Consider the following 18,134-nt stretch of genomic DNA (forward strand, 5'->3'; position numbering starts at 1 on the left):
CAGGAGTGATTGGAAGCTCTGTTCAGCCTTGGGCCACTGGGCCTTTTCTGCCGGTGGTCACCGTTCCGCCAACCTGGCGGGCGCTGGGGGTGGGGGGCGGCTCTGCCCCTCAGCAGGCCGCTGGGCCTGCTCTGTGGATGGTCACAGTTCCCTCTACCTTGCCAGCGCAGGGGGAGGGGGCGGCTCTGCCTCTCAGCAGGCAGCTGCTCCTCTTCTGCTGGTGGGTCGCAGGCCCGCCTACCTTACAGGAGTGATTGGAAGCTCTGTTCAGCCATGGGCCACTGGGCCTTTTCTGCCGGTGGTCACCGTTCCCCAGGATACAGTATTACTATACAGTATTACTGTATGATTCTTAAGGTATGAGTTAAATAAAAAGTCACTTTTATTGTAGTTAATCAGATGACAGATAATTTGTTTGCCTGTGTGTCTTTGTATGAATTATTGAGCCATTTAAATATAAATCTGTAAGCTTTAGATTTAAAGGTCTAGCTCCTTTAAATTTAGTTTGAAGTATTTGCAGGAAATACAAAAGAAAATTAGTAACTTGCTTCATCTTATTGACCACCCCTTATTGCAAAAGAGCTCGGGAATTATTCTGTTTTAGCTAGGTGTGTAGGTGCCTAGAATAAAACAATTATTCTTTTGATTGAAGAGGAAGGGGGAATGGATATTGGGTAGGGATTGGTGGTCTATGTATATTTCCTTTCTTCCATTTATCCAAGTGTACATCATTCATCATGCAGGGCTCATGTTGCATCCCAGCTCCTTCTGGAAGTTTTTCTAGACTCCTATAATCCTCACGAACCTTTCCCTCTCTTTAATAGTCAGTACTAACTTCCTATTCTCCTCTCATCTCTGAGTGTACCCAACCCTTTCAGGTGCTAGTAACCATGTGGAAAGCAGTCATGACGTAGTTGATGTCCCTGCTTTTGAGCCTTTCAGAGAGCACTAGGAATGGGCATCTGTTTTTTACCAAGTACTAATAATTAGATCAACATGGCCATGAAGTTGTGCCATTTATTACATATGTCAACACAGCCAGAGTCAAAGAAGACTTGGAGCCCAGGAACCCTTGTATATATTCTGTCTTTGAACATATCATTCTTTTTGCATGACATGACTTCTTTCTCAGTCTTCCCAGACCTTCCCCAAGGTGCATCTAATTAGAGCAGGTGTGGCCTCGCCTCTGATTATTTTGTAATTTATTTGCATAAGTTTTTTTCTCAGGTGACTAGAGATAGTGTGTACGCTTGTATGTATGCATGTATACATACATATATATAGACATGGCACAGCTTTGATCATGGTCCCTTTGGTATAGTGATTTTGGCTACCTTCAGCCATTCTCTCACTGTTGTTAGTCAGTCTGTCAACCTCCGCCAGGGTCTGTCCTTCCCTATTCAAGTTCTGGCTAACCTGAAGTTTCTTCTGCATTTCTTAGCTTATCTTCTTGATACCTTCTTTCTTCCAACAATGCAGTTGCCTTCTCATGAAATTTCCCATTCAGGATTCCTCCATATTAACATATAGCATTCTAAAACATGAATCTTTTTGTAAATAAAGGCCCATCTGTGGTTTCCCCCCATTTGCGTTTTTTTTTTAATAATTATTTTTTAGTTACAGGTGGACACAATATCTTTATTTTATTTTTATGTGATGCTGGGGATTGAACCCAGTGCTTCACGCATGCTAGGCGAGCCCTCTACCTCTGAGCCACAACCCCAGCCCCCATTTGCTTTTTTTATTCCCTTGTTTCCTTTCTTATCATCTTGCTACTACAATATAGTACCAAGATAATGATAGTGGTATTCCCTATCATTATAATTTCTCATAATAAACTACAAAGAATATCAACTATTTTCTTCCCTACAGGAATTTCTCTTAACCAGGCCCATTTGATTCAAAAGCAGTATTTGGGGCCTGCACAAGAGCTACTTTCTTGTCTTGTTCTCTTTTGCCTTGGTCCTCTTGCTACATCCCACCATACTTTGGCTGTGTTGTGTCCTTGAGTGGGCAGGTTGCCCTCCCTTGTCTCTGCAGTACCATGTGCTCACAGTCATCTGCTGTTGGTGCCAGGTGCCTGGTGCCTCCCGCGCCTCCTGTGGCTTGGTGTAACTTGTGCTTTAACTCTGGTACTTGCTGTTCTTCCTTATTAGTACCAGAACCAACTTCCCACCCAGTCCACATGGTCGTTTTCTAATTGTTTGAGTTATGTTCATCTCATTATTTCGTGAAACAACAGCTTCTCTATGAAAAAGTGGTGGGTTACACAGTATTGCCCTCAGAGCAAGCTGCTCCTAATCACTTGCTAGTGGATACATTAAATGGAGGAAGAGCTACAGCTGTCAGTAGAAATGCCTTATAGAATTGTAAGCAGGAAGTCACCTAGTTGAAAACAGGGGAAAAAAAAAGAACAAAACTTTTGATAGCTCTGGCAGAAGCTGGGGTCAACAACCTCAGTTCTAGAGGAACGGGCATTCAAAGGAGCCTTAATGAGCAATCTGCATTATCTCCTAAATCTAGGGCAAGCCGTGGCACTAAGATGATGACTCCAGAGGCCCTGGCAGAGGCATATGGCAAGAAGGAGTGGAAGCATTTTGTGTCTGACACTGGTGTGCCTTGCCATTCAGGTAGGACCCAAATGGGCAGCTGTACCACCCACACCCCTTTTCTTTTGGAACCTGAATCTGCAATGTGAGGATATAGAGAAGACCCTCCTCTGTGTCCTTTGCTGGGCACAACATATAAGGAACAACCTCGACTTCATAACAGTAGGATGGATTTCTTTTTCTAGATATGTCTGATTTCCTTTTGGCAGCTGGTTCAGAATGCTGTTAGCAGCATTTCACACTGTTTTAAAATTTAATTGATGCTCCTTTTACTTACACTTGTCTGGGGTAGAAAAGATAGATTAACACTTAGCAATAATATATTCCTTAGCCATACTGTATTTTTTATCAATTTTGTCGTGCGCTCAGTCCTTGGTTTCCTTTCTCCAGCTCTCATGTCTCTCCATATTCACATTGCACACCACTTCTGTTTTCCGGAATTCTCTTCCTTACTTTCAATTCTAGTATCTGCTGCCTTTTTATTTTCCTGTGTATTTACTGGTGCTGGGGATCAAATGCTAAGCAAGTACTCTATCACTAAATTATACTCTCAGCCCTATTTTACCGCATTTTAAATGATTTTTTCACTTTTTTCTTTTCCAGTGTCTTTAACAAGCATCATTAAGACTAATTGTAAAATGATTTTTCAAAAAATTATTTCCAAACTTTTATGTGCATAAATTAAAAGGGAATGGTTAAAAAAAAATTTTAAATAGATAAACCTTATTAAATATTTTTGTGCTATTTTTCATTTGTTCTAATTTTTTTTTTTTTTTTGCCATTTTGTTCTTTTTCTCCCACACTACAGTGTTAAAAATGTACCTTTCTCCTTCAGAAAGTGTAGTAACCAGAAATTAGTTGCAATTATTGATTATTACTACTGGGTTTATTTTTTTATATTTGTCATTGTTTGAGAAGTAAGTATGTGTTTTTGTAGTGATTGAATGTGTTAGGAAGTATACATGTTCATAATAAAATAAGTTGATATGGAAAACAGACTTCATACTGGGGTTAGATATAGAATGTTTTCATACATCTTGAGTCAAATTGAGTGCAAAACCTTTTACTCAAAATGATGATGGAGAGCTGCTGTTATGTCTCCAGAGTTTAGCAATTGTAAATAAGCTTGTCCTTTCTCCCAGAAAAGCTAGGCACATAGCTAAATGTTTCTTTTGAAAATTTATTCAGAAAGTGGAGTATTTTTTACTGCTGTGTCCACTAGAGGGTGGTACCTCCTTGAATCAACATCTCCCTCTGGTGCTTACTTTACCCCAGAGCATCCTAAGGATGGTCTTGGAGTTTATCTACTGTAAATTGGGTTGGTTGGTTTGGAATTTCCCATCCAAGTGCCCAATGCCCAGGGAGTCAGGCTGTGACACATAATAAAGGAAAGGCAACATAATAAAGGAAAGGCAATGTCTTTAAATAATAAAACTTTGTTTTAATGTTGAGACATGAAAGAAGAAAAAAAAGTCCTGTGATTTCATAACCCATTTGCACTTTGTTTACATTAAAAAAGCAATCAAGCATATTGTCGATTAAGTATTGTAAAACTAAGGGACACTAGGCACTGATTCCACTGAAACTTCTGAGGAGATACACAAAGAATACCTCTTAAGAGTTGTCAGTCTGGGAGACTGGAAGCTGTGATCTTCATTCACAGGCTCCTAATCCCATTAGTTGAGGGTGGCCAAGGACCTTTAGGATAAAGCAAGTAACACTATTGTGTTTTAGGTGGGTTGATGCTGTTCAGCATAGCTGTGGCTAGACTCAGATGTGGGTCCCAGGGATATGACATGGGCCATCAGTAGTATTGTTCAGGGACAGCAGATCCAAAAGTGGCATATGTAAGAGTTCAGGTTTAATTCTACCCCAAGGCCATACAGAATAAATTTAATGCCTCTCTTCCATGAGATCCTGGAGTGAGTGTACCTGTCCTGTACTCCTGCATCTTCCTAAGACAATCTACCATGTACTTACAGGGCATAGTATTAATTTATCAGCTTACCCTGGCCATTCTTGTATTGCACTGAAATTTGCTGGCATACCAGCTGAATGCAGTACTTTTGATGGACCAAGCACTGGTGTGGAAAGGCACTATTTGTGGACCTCTTCACAGAGCTATTTGTTTTGGAATTTAGTGTCACTGATAGCATAAATTGTGACTTCTTCCTATTCCATTTTATATTTGCAATATATCCTGCGTATAGTTTTCATATTCTTTAAGACAACTCAATTTTTTAAATAAAATGCTTAGTTTGTTAATTTCCTGTGTATTTATTGGTGCTGGGGATCAAATGCTGAGCAAGTACTCTATCACTAAATTATACTCTCAGCCCTATTTTACCATATTTTAAATGATTTTTCACTTTTTTTAACCAATGTCTTTAACAAGCATCATTAAGACTAATTGTAAAATGATTTTTCAAAAAATTATTTCCAAACTTTGATGTGCATAAATTAAAAGGGAATAGTTAAAAGATTTTTCTAGATAGATAGACCTTATTAAATATTCTTTGTGCTACTTTTTCATTTACTCCAATTTTTTTTGCCATTTTGTTCTTTTTCTCCCACACTGCAGTATTAAAATGTACTTTTCTCCTTCAGAAAGTGTAGTAACCAGAAATTAGTTGCAGTTATTGATTATTACTACTAGGTTTATTTTGTTACACTTGTCATTGTTTGAGAAGTTTGTTTGTGTTTTTGTAGTGTCATGTTTGTAGATGTCATATTTTACCTTTCAGATAGTGCCCTCAGAGCTTAAACTAAATGCTCCTTAACAGACATGGAGCCTGTATTAGTGCCATTTTGAATTGAAATGGGGGCTGTACAAATAAATAAACCACAGTCCATTGTCTCTTCCCTCAAATTTCTTTGTATCCTTCATGTATGAGGCATTAATTTGTTTCCAATTTTGAAATTTTTGTGTGTGTTTTCTTTTTTTAGGAAAATATTATTTTTATGATAATTACTTTGACCTGCCAGGAGCTCTTCTGTGTGCCAGGGTGGTGGATTCCTTAACAAAGGTGAGTGAACATTGAATTTAAAAAAAAAATATCTGATATGTGTTCAGTCATAAATCAGATGATTTATCATATGTAACTTTTGAGTTGAGATTTTATTTACTTTATTCTTTGTGGTTTCAAAGGTGACCAAGAAAGAAAGACATGGCAAATTTGGTCAAAATAGTTTTGGGAAATTAAATAGCAGTGGCCGTTTTTTTCCCCCCAGGGAACATAAATATGTTCTCCAGCAGGGGGTGCAAAAGTCTAGAAAAAGAAAATACAGAACTGATCTGAAAGAATATTTTCTTGGTTTCATTTGCAGAATAAAAAAGAGTAAAGGCAATTAAGAACATTCTATGTATCGTTAAGCATTCTAAGTAATATTAAACCAGAAAAATTAGGTAAGATTTTGTTGTTGTTATTGCAAGGATTGAATCCACGAGTGCTTAACTGCTGAGCCACATTTCCAGTCCTTTTCATTTTTTGTTTTGAGACAGCATTTCCCTAAGTTACCTAGGGCCTCACTAAATAGCTGAGGCTGGTTTTGAACTCATAATCCTCCTGTCTTAGCCTCCCGAGTCACTGGGATTACAGGTGTGCACCATGGTGCCCAGCAAGATGAAATTTTTAAATTCATTTTCTGAGCGCAGTTTAATATATTCATACTTTTGCTTTGTACTATATATCAAGATGAAGTAGCTGTTCATACTTTGAGATGAAAACCTATGAATGTAAATGAGTTTACATTTCAGAGTTGCTTTCCTTTTTGCACATATTGTCTTAATCGCAATGATGTATTCAAATCTTTTGCTTTTTTTGGGTGGGGGGTACCAAGGATTGAACTCAGGCACTCGACCACTGAGCCACATCCCCAGCCCCAGTCAGTGTTTTATAGTTACCACAAACAAAATGTTTCAATTTTTTTTTTCCTTGTGGTACTAGAGATCAAAACCAGGGCCTTACACATGAGAGACAGGTACTGTACCACTGAGCTATGCTGCCATTCCAAAATGTATCAGTTGTAAAGCAATTTATAGTTTAATTGTATACAAATATCTAGTATTTGTTTAGATAAGACACTGGTCAATGTTTCCAAGGAAACAAAGGGCTTTAGAAGTGTTATTTGTATATGTACACATGTGTGTGTGTAGTAATTTTCATGGAAGAGTTCTCTTTCTAAAATAACACTAAGTAAAAGAGAACTTTATTAACCTATTGTTTTCAAAAACATAAATCCTTACCTTAGAATCCAGTAATATTATAATTGCCAACCCTTTCCACTATGCTTAGAAACAGAATTATTATATTTGTTACATATGGATTTTTTTTTTCTTTTAGCAGAACAGTGATCAAAAAACATTTGATTTTTGGAAGGATATAGTCGCTGGTATACAACACAATTTTAAAATGTCAGCTTTTAAGGGTAAGTAACAAAGAGAGGCTTTCTGATACATGTTTGTTAAATACTGTGTGACTACTGAATTAGATAGAAGTTGTCCCTTTTCCTATGCTCCTTAGTGAGGATTTAATTTGGTCTTAAATATTGCTGTGAAGTTAGTTCTAGTTTTAAGAGGTTCTTTTATTCATGTCTGTTTCTTGGTCATAGTTGCCAATATTCAAGTATCTTTCACATGCCTGCCAGTATTGTGCTAAAATGAAGGTGCTTTCATTATGCTGTTCTTTTACATTGAGTTGTTCCATGCGTTCCCTAGAACTAAATATTCCAGTTTTGCTGTGTTCTGGCTTGGGAGTGAGGGTTGGTAATGCCTGCAACCTTTAACATAGTAGTTATAGATGGGTGGGCAAAGTATCTGCCAGTGGAAATTCCATACTTGTTGCTTAAGGAACAGTAGTGGTGGGGCCAGAATGGGGTTCGGCCAGCCTTGAGCCTAGGGTTTTATGTTTTCACTTGAACATTTGCTCATGTTACACAAAGACTAATTCTAAGGAATAAATAGATGACTTCATCCCAGTGACTAGAAACAGACTGCCCTGATTCAACTAGTGGGCTGATGGATGCTGAAGAGCAGTGTTTTTCATCTTAAAACCCTTGCCTTTGGATTGACATTTAAAAATTCCTTGCCTTCCTTTCAATATAAATCAAGCCATCAAAATAATTTTAAGTATTATGACTAAAAAACATGCCAAGGCAATAAATAGTAATTGCAGAATATTTTTTCAAATTATGTATTTCTCTGACACCTGTTACTTTGCCTCCCAGAAAAGAACCTCTACCTTGGGGTGACTTTTGTCACTTCTCTGTGCCCACTTATTAGCCCTTGACCCTGGCTTCTAGGCCTCACATGGTTTTTATGGGTGCCTCTTCTCAGTCCACATTGAGTTCCAGTGATATGGAATGCCCATCTTCAGTAGAGGGACATAATTGATAACAATCATAAAAGCTGCGTACCACTTTATTGTTTTTCTCTTCATTAACTTTGTAAAATGAATAGCCTTAAAAGCATGGATGAAATAGCAAATTGTTACTTTCAAGTAAATTCAGCATAAAAATCTTTTAATGTTATTTTATTGCTTTGTAAATGAGTAGATTAAATATTTCGTGCTTTAGTGACGCACAGCTTAAAAGTTTTAAACAATAATATAAAAATACAGTACAGAGCATAAATAAATAGTGTCTTTTCATTTCTAACAGATTTTGAAATGCTTGACATTAATTATAATTTCACCAGAATAAGAAGCACAAGATCCATTTGCCAATGTTATTTAAACCCACACAATGATATTACATAAGACTCAGTTAAGGGATCAAATCAAATCAGTTGCTTGTGTTAAATAAATAAGAATAGGTCAGACACCTGTTCCAGGTTTTACTGGGTATTTAAAAAGCTCTTCTGCAATCCCAAAAAAGTTTGAAAAGTTCATAACGAAAGCACCTTCATTTTAGCACAATATTTTGATTTCTTATGAGAGCTTCAAAAAAAGCATACATGCACCTATATATTTGAATCAATCTTAATGAAAGGGGCCATATAAGCCTTATATTAATGCACCATCTGAAATAGCTTAGGGTATACAGTGTCTTGAATTTCAATATTCAAGTATTTAAGTTCTGTTAAGTTATGTGATACCTCCCAAATGTTTCCTAAAAGCTCTCATATTAGTTGTTAGAATAAAGCTATTTTAAAAAGAAATGCTAAGTTTCTGAAACCAAATATAATGTAATTTAGAAACCTATTTCTGGGTATTTATGTGTGATAATTTGTGTTAACTTAGCAGAAATTTTTAAATATTGAAGGAGTTTACAGAAAATCTCTTAAGAGGCTTAGGATTGCTGACTAGAAACTCATGAGGATCTTCACATATTTACCATTGCTGCTTATATTTACCAGGGGAAAATTAGTTGGTCTAAAAATTCAAATGTGTATTTTGGAAAATTAAAATTGTATTATTTTCAGTCTACCTCTGTATGCGTTTTATGGGGTGGGATGGAGTTGGGGAACACTTTTCCAAGCAGAAGATTTAGTTAGCTCCATGAGAATGTGCTCACATGGGAGCCACTAAGAATCCTGAGAAGGAGGAATGGACATACTCAGAGGAGTACAGGCCATTTGACTCAGCATTAGGCAGCTGGAGCCACACCTGGTCATTTTCTGTGAGATCGATTATGGCGCTCCCTGAAGCCTGATCCAGGTAGCCTTTGGTATACTCATCATAGGTGTACATTATGGGGGTGCCATTCTTATATAGACCTACCCAAACATGAGTCCCTTTCACATGCACATGGTAGGAGAAATAGTATATTCCTGGTATCCTACAGGTAAAGATTCCAGTTCTTGGGTCATAATGCTGTTGCCTGTTATACAAAATCTTATCAAATGGGATGGGAGCACCTATTGCTGGATAGGCTTTGGAGAGAATAACAGTAAAAGCAGACACAGGCATTCCTGTTACTCCCTGGTTGGCACTAACAAGAGGCATCCCAGAAAGACTGGGCCTTTGTCCTGCCTTTATAAAGCCCTCAGGCATGACTGCTTGGCCTGGGGGCCCGGGGGGTCCTGGAGGCCCTGGGAGACCAGGCTGTCCATCATGGCCTCTTGGACCTGGAGGCCCTGGTGGTCCAGTGGGTCCATTGAGGCCCTTAGTTGCTATGCCAGCTGGACCAGGAGGACCTGGATTTCCAGGATCACCTTTAGATCCAGGGAATCCTGGGATACCTGGTGGCCCAATGGGGCCTCTGGTACCTGGTATTCCAGGAGCCCCTCTTGGACCAGCCTCACCATTGTGTCCAGGCACTCCCTTAGCTCCTGCTGGGCCTACAGGGCCTGGAAGACCAGGAGGTCCTACCACTCCAGGGTCACCTTTTGGGCCTGGTAACCCTGGATTACCCTTGGGACCACTGAGACCTGGTTCTCCTGGGTACCCTGGTTTTCCATCTAAGCCGGGAGAACCTCTTGTTCCTCTGGCTCCAGGTTGTCCTGCAGGCCCAACTGGCCCTGTCTCACCCTTAGGGCCTGGGAGACCATGGTTGCCTGGGATGCCTTTTGGTCCTTGGGGTCCCATATTTCCAGGAGGTCCAGTCAGACCTGGCTCCCCAGGATGACCTGCTGGCCCTTGTTCCCCTTTGGCACCTGGACCCCCTGGAAGGCCAGCAGGTCCTCTTTGTCCCTTCATACCAGGTAAACCAGGTTTCCCAAAGCCTGGAGCTCCCGGTGGCCCAGCTATTCCTGGAGCTCCAGGGTGACCTTTTGCCCCCGGAATCCCTGGCTGACCTGGAGCCCCAGCAGCTCCTGGCTTTCCAATGCCTTCTGGTCCTCGTTCTCCAGGAGGACCTTGGGGACCTGGTGGGCCAGCCAGTCCCCTTTCTCCTGGAAAACCCCGATCACCTTTGATGCCTGGCTGTCCTGGAAACCCATTTTCACCTCTTTTTCCTACTCCAGGAGGGCCAGGTGGTCCCATGGGACCCTGAGGGCCTGGAAGGCCCCTCTCACCTGGGCGGCCAGGAGCACCATACCCTGTTTCTCCTTTCGGTCCATTTACACCAGGGACTCCAGGCACACCCTTTTCTCCAGGAAAGCCCCTGGGTCCTGGGGCACCTACAGGTCCTTGTTGTCCAGGTTTTCCTGGCACAGAAATTCCAGCTGGGCCAGGGATTCCAGGAGGCCCTGGTGGTCCCCGTGGTCCTGGTAAACCAGCTGGTCCAACTTCTCCTTTTGGTCCGTATGGTCCTCTCTCCCCTGGTTTTCCTGGGAGTCCTGGCACACCTGGTTTCCCGGTAGCTGATGGTCCTGGTGGTCCTGGCAACCCTGGCTCTCCCTGGAGTCCAGGACTTCCATAGCCTGGTTTTCCTGGTGGTCCAGAAGGACCTGGGTGCCCTCGAGGTCCTGCAGGGCCTGGTGGGCCAGGAATACCTTGCTCCCCTCTTACTGCTACACCTAAAAGACACACCAATATACCACCCAGAGAGGGGGATGATTAGTAACGTTAAAGTTGATCAGTGTTTCTCAAAATGTCTAACAGGACAGGGCGGTGCGGTGTCATTCATTACATACTAGTCTTAGACCAAGCTTAAATAGGTCTGGATGATTCATTTTACAGTGTTTTAAAATTACTGCTAAAGAGAGAGTTTTCCATGGCTACCACTTTCTTCATAACCTGATGATCTAAGATAAGTTGACATTGAAGATTTCTTCAGAATAAGAGTAAAGTGGACAATTTTTCACATTTATTTTGGAAAAATCATCTACATAGGTAAGAAAAAAAGATATTTGACAGAAAAGGAAGAGAAAGACAAGTGGAGAATAAATAAGAAAAATTTATAGAGCTGTAAAGATTTTCCCTCAAAAAAGCTATCCTGGAAGACATAAATGAGTAATGGAATTAATTCTAATTTACATCTGCCACACCCTGCTGAATACTTCAGATTTAGGCTGATTTTTTTTAAACTTCAGAATATATTGTGTTTTTTTTTATTCTTTTCCTTATTGACTTAAAATTGAAACAAAGAATTAGTTAATCAGATATAATGGGTGAGTATATAAAATAGGATTAAAGTGTTTATCTAAGTGCAAATTAATGTTGTTTGATTTTATAAAGCTATGGGTTTAACTGAACTACTTCTGATGGGCTAAACTTAAACTCAGTGATCACTTATTTAGTACCTGTGATGTGAAAAGGCTACAAATGTGGGAAAGCACAAGTTGTGTCCTGTGGAGGATTCAATCCTAGAGTGAAATGAGTGACTACATAACAAGAGCTTTTAAGAGGTATCCCAGGCTATTTTGGTTGCTCAAAGGTGGGTTGTAGCAGGGCACTGCAGGCATTAGGGAAGTGTTACCACTTTAGTCTTTTGACATTAATCTTCATAATCATCTACATAAAATTTTCTTCTTTTATCAGGGAAATTCTTTAATAGTTAGCCAAGATGACATAAAGTTGCATGTGATTTTTAATATTTACTATAGAATTTGTATTAAAGTTGTTTTCTGTTTATGTTCAGAAACATAAGATGCCTACTTACTATTTAGATTCTTAGGTTGTTGAAAAACTGTTCATAGTAATATTGACTTAATGATGTAATAGTAGTTGGATAGGTTGCTTAAATCCTGAAAATCATTTATGGCCTGACTTTTTTTTTTTTGGCAATGTGGAGTATTAAATCCAGGGCCTCATGTGTGCTGAGCAAGTGCTCTACCACTGAGCTAATAAGTCCCTAGTCCTATAGCTGTGACTTTTGAGTCACATTTGTTTAAAAAAAAAATAGTGGACTTAAATCCTAAATCTTTAATAGCTTAAAAACTGAAAATGCAGGCTAATATAGAATTATTATCAAATGAATTGAAAAGAATTTTAAATTGCCTTTGAAAGCATTTTGGAGTATTAATTCCCTTGAATCATTAGCTGTCAGTACATAAACATATTAAAATTGAAAAAAAAAAACCTTTCGTATTAATTGACTGCAATATAAGAAATAGTTAGCCAAGAGTAGGTACTTATTTCTATTAGGTAGAGCTGTAGAGGTCTTCCTGAGATTTAAAAAGCATTTGACCTATATAAAATATAGAACAAATAATTGAACTAAATATGCTGAAATAGGAAGATATTTGTTTTAGATTTAGGAACTTTTGTATTTGCATTAATTAGTTATATTTCAGTTTTCAGACATTCAAACATATAGCTTTTCCCATGGACTTTCAGAAACTTGCAATAGGAAAAAGATTAATATGAGAAATTAATTTATGGACATTTCCATATATTAACACACATTTCATTCACTGACTTTAGTACATGTTCATGATGGATCTATATGTAAAACTGGATTTAGTATATTACAAGTAGAATAGGTGAATAAGTAAGGGATTTGTTAATGGTTTGGAATAAAATAGCATTTTTAATGCAGACTATATTAGTTAGGGGTTTGCTTCAGAATCTGGCTATAAGGATCATGTTCATACTGAAATAATTGTCCAACTAGAAATCTGTTGCACTGCTAAAAGAGGTAAAACATATCATATCTTATTGAAAATGATCGTATTGGGCACCTTTTAAGGCCAGAACTCCAATAACAGGGTGATTTGTGTTACTTGAAATGTTGCCCTAATGGTTCTAAACCTCTTGGTGTAAGAAAGAATTTGACTTCTATTGAATCTCTGGAGCCCCTGTTTGTAGCTTACAAGCTGAAAAAACAAGATTAGGGTGGCACCATCCTTAAGGAAAAGTGACAACCTACTAATAAGTTTCTTAAATGTCCACAAACTGGAATAGTGGTTGGTTGTGTCAGAATGTGTTACCTGCGTCTGCCTAGCAGCTGTAGAATCCTCTGCAGCATGATTTAGTAGTGTTTTAATGGGATCCTCTTTTAGTCTGTGCTGAACATATGTGCCTAGGAATTACATATGAATTCTGAATTTCTGTTATCAGCTTAACATTTTCTTGTAATGCATTAGTGCCTGCCGTGTGGATGATGATACGTTTGATTTTCTGTCTTATGTTATCAAGAAGAGACCAAGGAGGATTTAATGTTAAAGGATAGCTTCTGAAATTCTTATTTAACAAGATGTTTTAATTTGTTCTACAAAAATAGCCAGGATGTTCAAGTACATTAAGGTGGGAAGATAAAAATAGGTTTAACTTTCTACAATGGTGCATTTTATTTTTAATTCAAGATTGTTTATTATGATTTTGGTAAGGTATTTAGAAGTCTGAATTTGTGATCAGAGAGTACTGAAACCATTGTTGCCTGTCATAGCATTTCACATCACATTTGTTGCTTCAAGTGAGGTAGCATGTTCCTTACCTTTTACTCTTTCTTTCCTGGCTTTTTCTTTCTCTTAATTTATTTATATTTTAATACACTCAATAATATCTGTTGTGCCTCTGTTTTTAAATATTAGGCTTCCTTTCATGAAACACTCGGTTTCATCTTTCTTCTCAACAAGACCATTTGCTTAAATTGGTTGTTCCCCAAAACATATTATTTAAAGTTTATTACAAATGGCTTTAGCTTTATGTACAGGACAGAGTATATAACTAAAATGAAAAAAATATTGTGGAAAGGGAACCTGAAGCCTGCAATCAGTTTATATTGCCCAGTTGATGTTTTCTAGGCAGTTTATATTAGATGCTGTCGAGTAGAATTAGTGAGGATAAGGCCTTGTCATTGCTCTTTGAGGATTTCTTAGTATTTTATATATATGTATATATATTATCTCATTGCTCTTCCCAGTAGCAGAGAAAGCCATACAGATGAGGAATAGATTTAAGAGGAAAGTTAAAATTTATCTAAGACTATGCCAGTAAAGTAGTATTCAGAACTAGAAGTACTACTAGTAGTTTATTGGTATTGTAGTAATAGTGAAACATAAGGCACCTGACAGGTATTAACTCTTGATAACCTTCATGGCAGCCCTTAGAGATCAGTCGCTCCTTCTTGTTTTACAAATGTAGAAACTAAGGCATAGGGAGGAAAAATAACTTACCTGAGGTCACACAGCTAGTACTGTGCATTTAACCACTAAACTATATGGGAAATATAAATAGCTATGAGGATTGCTACTTCCTTTGCCTGTTTAGCTTATTGAAACTTATTGTGTATATTTGTAGACTAGTTGAATGTGTTTTAAAAGTAAATGTGTGGTTAGAACTGTTACTCAGTGGTTGAGTGCTTGCCTAGCATGCCTGAGGCACTGGGTTCGATCTTCAGCACCACATAAAAGTAAATAAATGAAATAAAGGTATTATGTCCATTTACAACTAAAAAACATTAAATAAAAAAAGTAAATGTGTGTAAGTATTTAGATATATTAGCCTTCTATTCTCTTTGTGTAATTATTTTTAAATATTTTAAATTTAACTACTTTTGGTTGAATTATTATATTTGGATTATGGATAGTTATTTGTACAAAAGTATCATTCTAGGGAAAAAAACTTCATATTAAAAGTCCTTAATATTTTTCTGTTATATTTATTATATTTATTGTACAAGGAGTTTTGTTCTTCATCCACAAATTATTTTGTTGTAATTTGGACTAATTTAGGAATTTTCAATAGATAGATAATACCAGAGTTGAAAGCATTTTGTTAAAGACATCATCTTTAAGATTGTGGAAAGCAACAGCCAGCTAGCTACTAGAGCAAAATATGCAATTCAGTTTACCTTTACTCTTTATGGTGTAGGGAATGAAGAACTGGGTCTTGGTGTTGGGTGGTGGGCCTTTTATGCCGGTGGGTGTTTGGTATCGCTCAGCATAAAACACTCCATGAACCAAATTCAAGGACATTAGCAGCAAAAGGGTGATTTGTGGCAGCATAATCTCAGGTGGATTCTGGAAAACAGAAAAGAATTATTTCATATAGCTTTGTATTGACCTGTTTCATTTTTCTAACATTGCACAGTTGGAATTCTTTATTTAACTAACTGCTTTTTAACACAGTCCTTTATAAAAATTTCAATATATTCCATAAATTAATGAGAGATATTTAGTTCGGTGAATGTATATCATAGTTATTTGGGGAAGCTATATTCAAGTAATCAAGTAAAAATAAAGTGATTTACAAATAAACATAAATAAATCATCACTAGACAACTATATTAAGTCATTCTGGATCTTAAACATATCCTGAAATATCTAGTAGTTTCTAAATACATTGAAATTCAGATTAGGATAAGTTTGTACAGTATGGTTTTCATTAAGATTATTTTATATAGACTTATATTTTATATATTTTATATACAAGTAAACCTCTCTGAGTACATTTTAGTAGAAAGCTATTTTTTTTAAATAATGCACAAGGACCCCAAAGAATTAACTTACTTCAGTATTAACTTGCTTCTTTTCAAGCAAGCTAACATGGAATTTTACAATGACTCTCAGTCCATAGACTTACCTGGGTGCTGGCAGTTCTGGAGCTAGTGTCTAGGTGGCTTTGTGAAGCCTTCTCTGCTCAGGTAGGCAGTGCAGAAGATGCCCTCTCCAAAGTTGCCCTTAGGTATTTATACAGTCTTCCCCTCACTGCCTGAGGTTACTCTGAGCTTAAGCCCCTCCCCTCAGAGGTGGGAAACACTAATTATGGTGGAAAGTTCTATTAGGCAGGCATACAAAATCAGGTTGGTCTCTATTTTTTCTTGTTTTCTTATTGAAAAATAAACTCTTTGTCTTAAATATATATTAATAGTTTTTACCATACCCATTTTTCTGTAATTCTATTTTAGAAATTTTTACTCTAATGTTAGTTCATGTTGGAATGATGATTCCCCCTTATTATTTTTGAAAAGCATATTATTGTGTTGTTTGTTTGAAAATATTTGGTAATATATAAAAATAGGGGAAGAACTCTTTTGGAGAAGGATGTGGATTTAAACCATCATCTAAATTCTTGAATTATTATATAAAGCCACCAATGTGTCCATTAATGTTCCTAAATTTTTATAAACATAGCTTAGCTCAATTCTTATATATTTATGGGCTTGAGAGAAAAAAAATAAAATGGTGAAATTGTGGGTATGCTGTTTTGCATTTCAGGCTTTTAGTGTAAGTCTTCAGAAGTTAGTAAAAGAAATTTAAAGTGATAACATTAATATTTTTGAATTTCTTCATTTTAAATATTTAAAAATTTTCAGATAAATGCAGGATATTTGTGAATTTGCTAGTAGAGTTAGCAATATATTCTTTCTGAAGAATTTAGATTCTTTATTCCCAATAATACACTTTGTTCTGGATATGGCCTCAGATATTCTTGCTTAAATTTGGATTTTACTTTAGAGTTGGAGTAAAGTTTGCAAGAGCCCTTAACTTATGTTTATTTAATCTCATATTATGTTTATTTACATAGGGCTGCTGTGTTCATTTCAGAAATAAAAAAAAATCCTCAGACTTTGCTTTTAGCTTTTTAAAAATACTCTTGGCTTACATCGCAATTTCCTTCAGGGATCTTGTATCATCTCAATTAAAAACATTTTTCCCCCAAAGGTGGAAATAAACATCATCATTATCAACTTTACTAGTTAGTATTCCCTTTAACAATATTAGAGACTCTTAAAATCAGTTTTCAGGATCCTACAACATCTAATAAAGACAGGAAGTTCAGAGACCAAATTTAGCATCTTATTTAATTTTGTCATTTTGGATCCAAGACCAGTCAACTTTACAGATAAATGAGATAAGAAGAAAAATTCCAGATACAGAATAGATAATTTTTGGTATCTCCCTAGAATTGAAGTAGTGTGGTTGAGGATTGATGTGTGATTGAAATAATGGTTTTTCCCTCTTCCTTTTCCCTCACTCCTCCCCTGCAGGCAGTTTCCTGTGGTATTTAAATAAAGCCTTATATACTACTTTGCAAAAATGTAAATACAAAACTCATTCACAGTGTCCTCTCTTTCTTTTCTCACTTAAACATTTGTTGATTGCACATTAAAAATTCTACATTGTCATGCATGTCTTTATGCAATATGCAGATATACATGAAATATGGCTTTGGGGGGGCGGGTACTAGGGATTGAACTCAGGGGCACTTGACCTCTGAGCCACATCCCCAGGCCTATTTTGTATTTTATTTGGAGATAGGGTCTCACTGAGTTGCTTAGCACCTCACTTTTGCTCAGGCTAGCTTTGAACTTGCAATCCTCCTGCCTCAGCCTCCCGGGATTATAGGCATGCACCATCACACCTGGCTGAAATATGGCTTTTATATCAATTTAGATTATTGGCAATTGGATAGTTTATTTTAATCAGTCTCATCATTTGGCAGTTATATGGAATGGTTTTTTAATTATATGAACTCGGCTACATCTGTAAGAAACTACAAAAGATAAGTGAAAGAAAACAGCTGTCTTCTGTTTGTTTACGGTTTATTTGGACAAGATTTGACAAAGTAGATAAGATTATAAGGTGCTTTTCAGAGCTAGGCTGAAGAATTTGTTTTGAAAGGAATTATTAGAAATGTGTGCATATTTTAGTATTTTGTGTGTGTATATATGGTTTAGTGCATGCATGCACACACACAGAGGCACGTTTTTATAATACCATTTGATATTATTCCTGTGAACATTTAGAAGATGGAT

General features: G+C 37.2%; 2 protein-coding genes across 4 annotated transcripts in view; one reads left to right on the forward strand and one right to left on the reverse strand.

Annotated features, from left to right (window-relative positions):
* Nucleotides 1-18,134, forward strand: part of Nt5dc1 (5'-nucleotidase domain containing 1) — a 137,328-nt gene that overhangs the window by 22,108 nt on the left and 97,086 nt on the right. For 2 of the 3 annotated variants that reach the window (XR_007343362.1, XM_015500409.2), the window contains exons 4-6: nt 2,524-2,630; nt 5,556-5,635; nt 6,953-7,037. Coding sequence is in view for 2 of the 3 variants with exons in the window: in XM_015500409.2 (XP_015355895.1) it covers nt 2,524-2,630; nt 5,556-5,635; nt 6,953-7,037 (272 nt within the window). In the remaining variant the exon portion in view is untranslated. The remainder of the gene's footprint in view (nt 1-2,523; nt 2,631-5,555; nt 5,636-6,952; nt 7,038-18,134) is intronic. The other variant, XM_015500418.2, reaches the window with a different exon arrangement.
* Col10a1 (collagen type X alpha 1 chain) overlaps nt 8,780-18,134 on the reverse strand; it is a 33,504-nt gene continuing 24,149 nt past the window's right edge. Inside the window, exons 2-3 of the mRNA XM_048791706.1 lie at nt 15,228-15,396; nt 8,780-11,007 (exon numbers count right to left, since the gene is read on the reverse strand). Of these exons, the coding sequence (XP_048647663.1) occupies nt 9,119-11,007; nt 15,228-15,381 (2,043 nt within the window). The 5' untranslated portion in view covers nt 15,382-15,396 and the 3' untranslated portion in view covers nt 8,780-9,118. The remainder of the gene's footprint in view (nt 11,008-15,227; nt 15,397-18,134) is intronic.

This window comes from Marmota marmota, unplaced genomic scaffold (genome assembly GCF_001458135.2).
Source record: "Marmota marmota marmota unplaced genomic scaffold, marMar, whole genome shotgun sequence".
In the NCBI taxonomy this organism is placed as follows: Eukaryota; Metazoa; Chordata; class Mammalia; order Rodentia; family Sciuridae; genus Marmota; species Marmota marmota.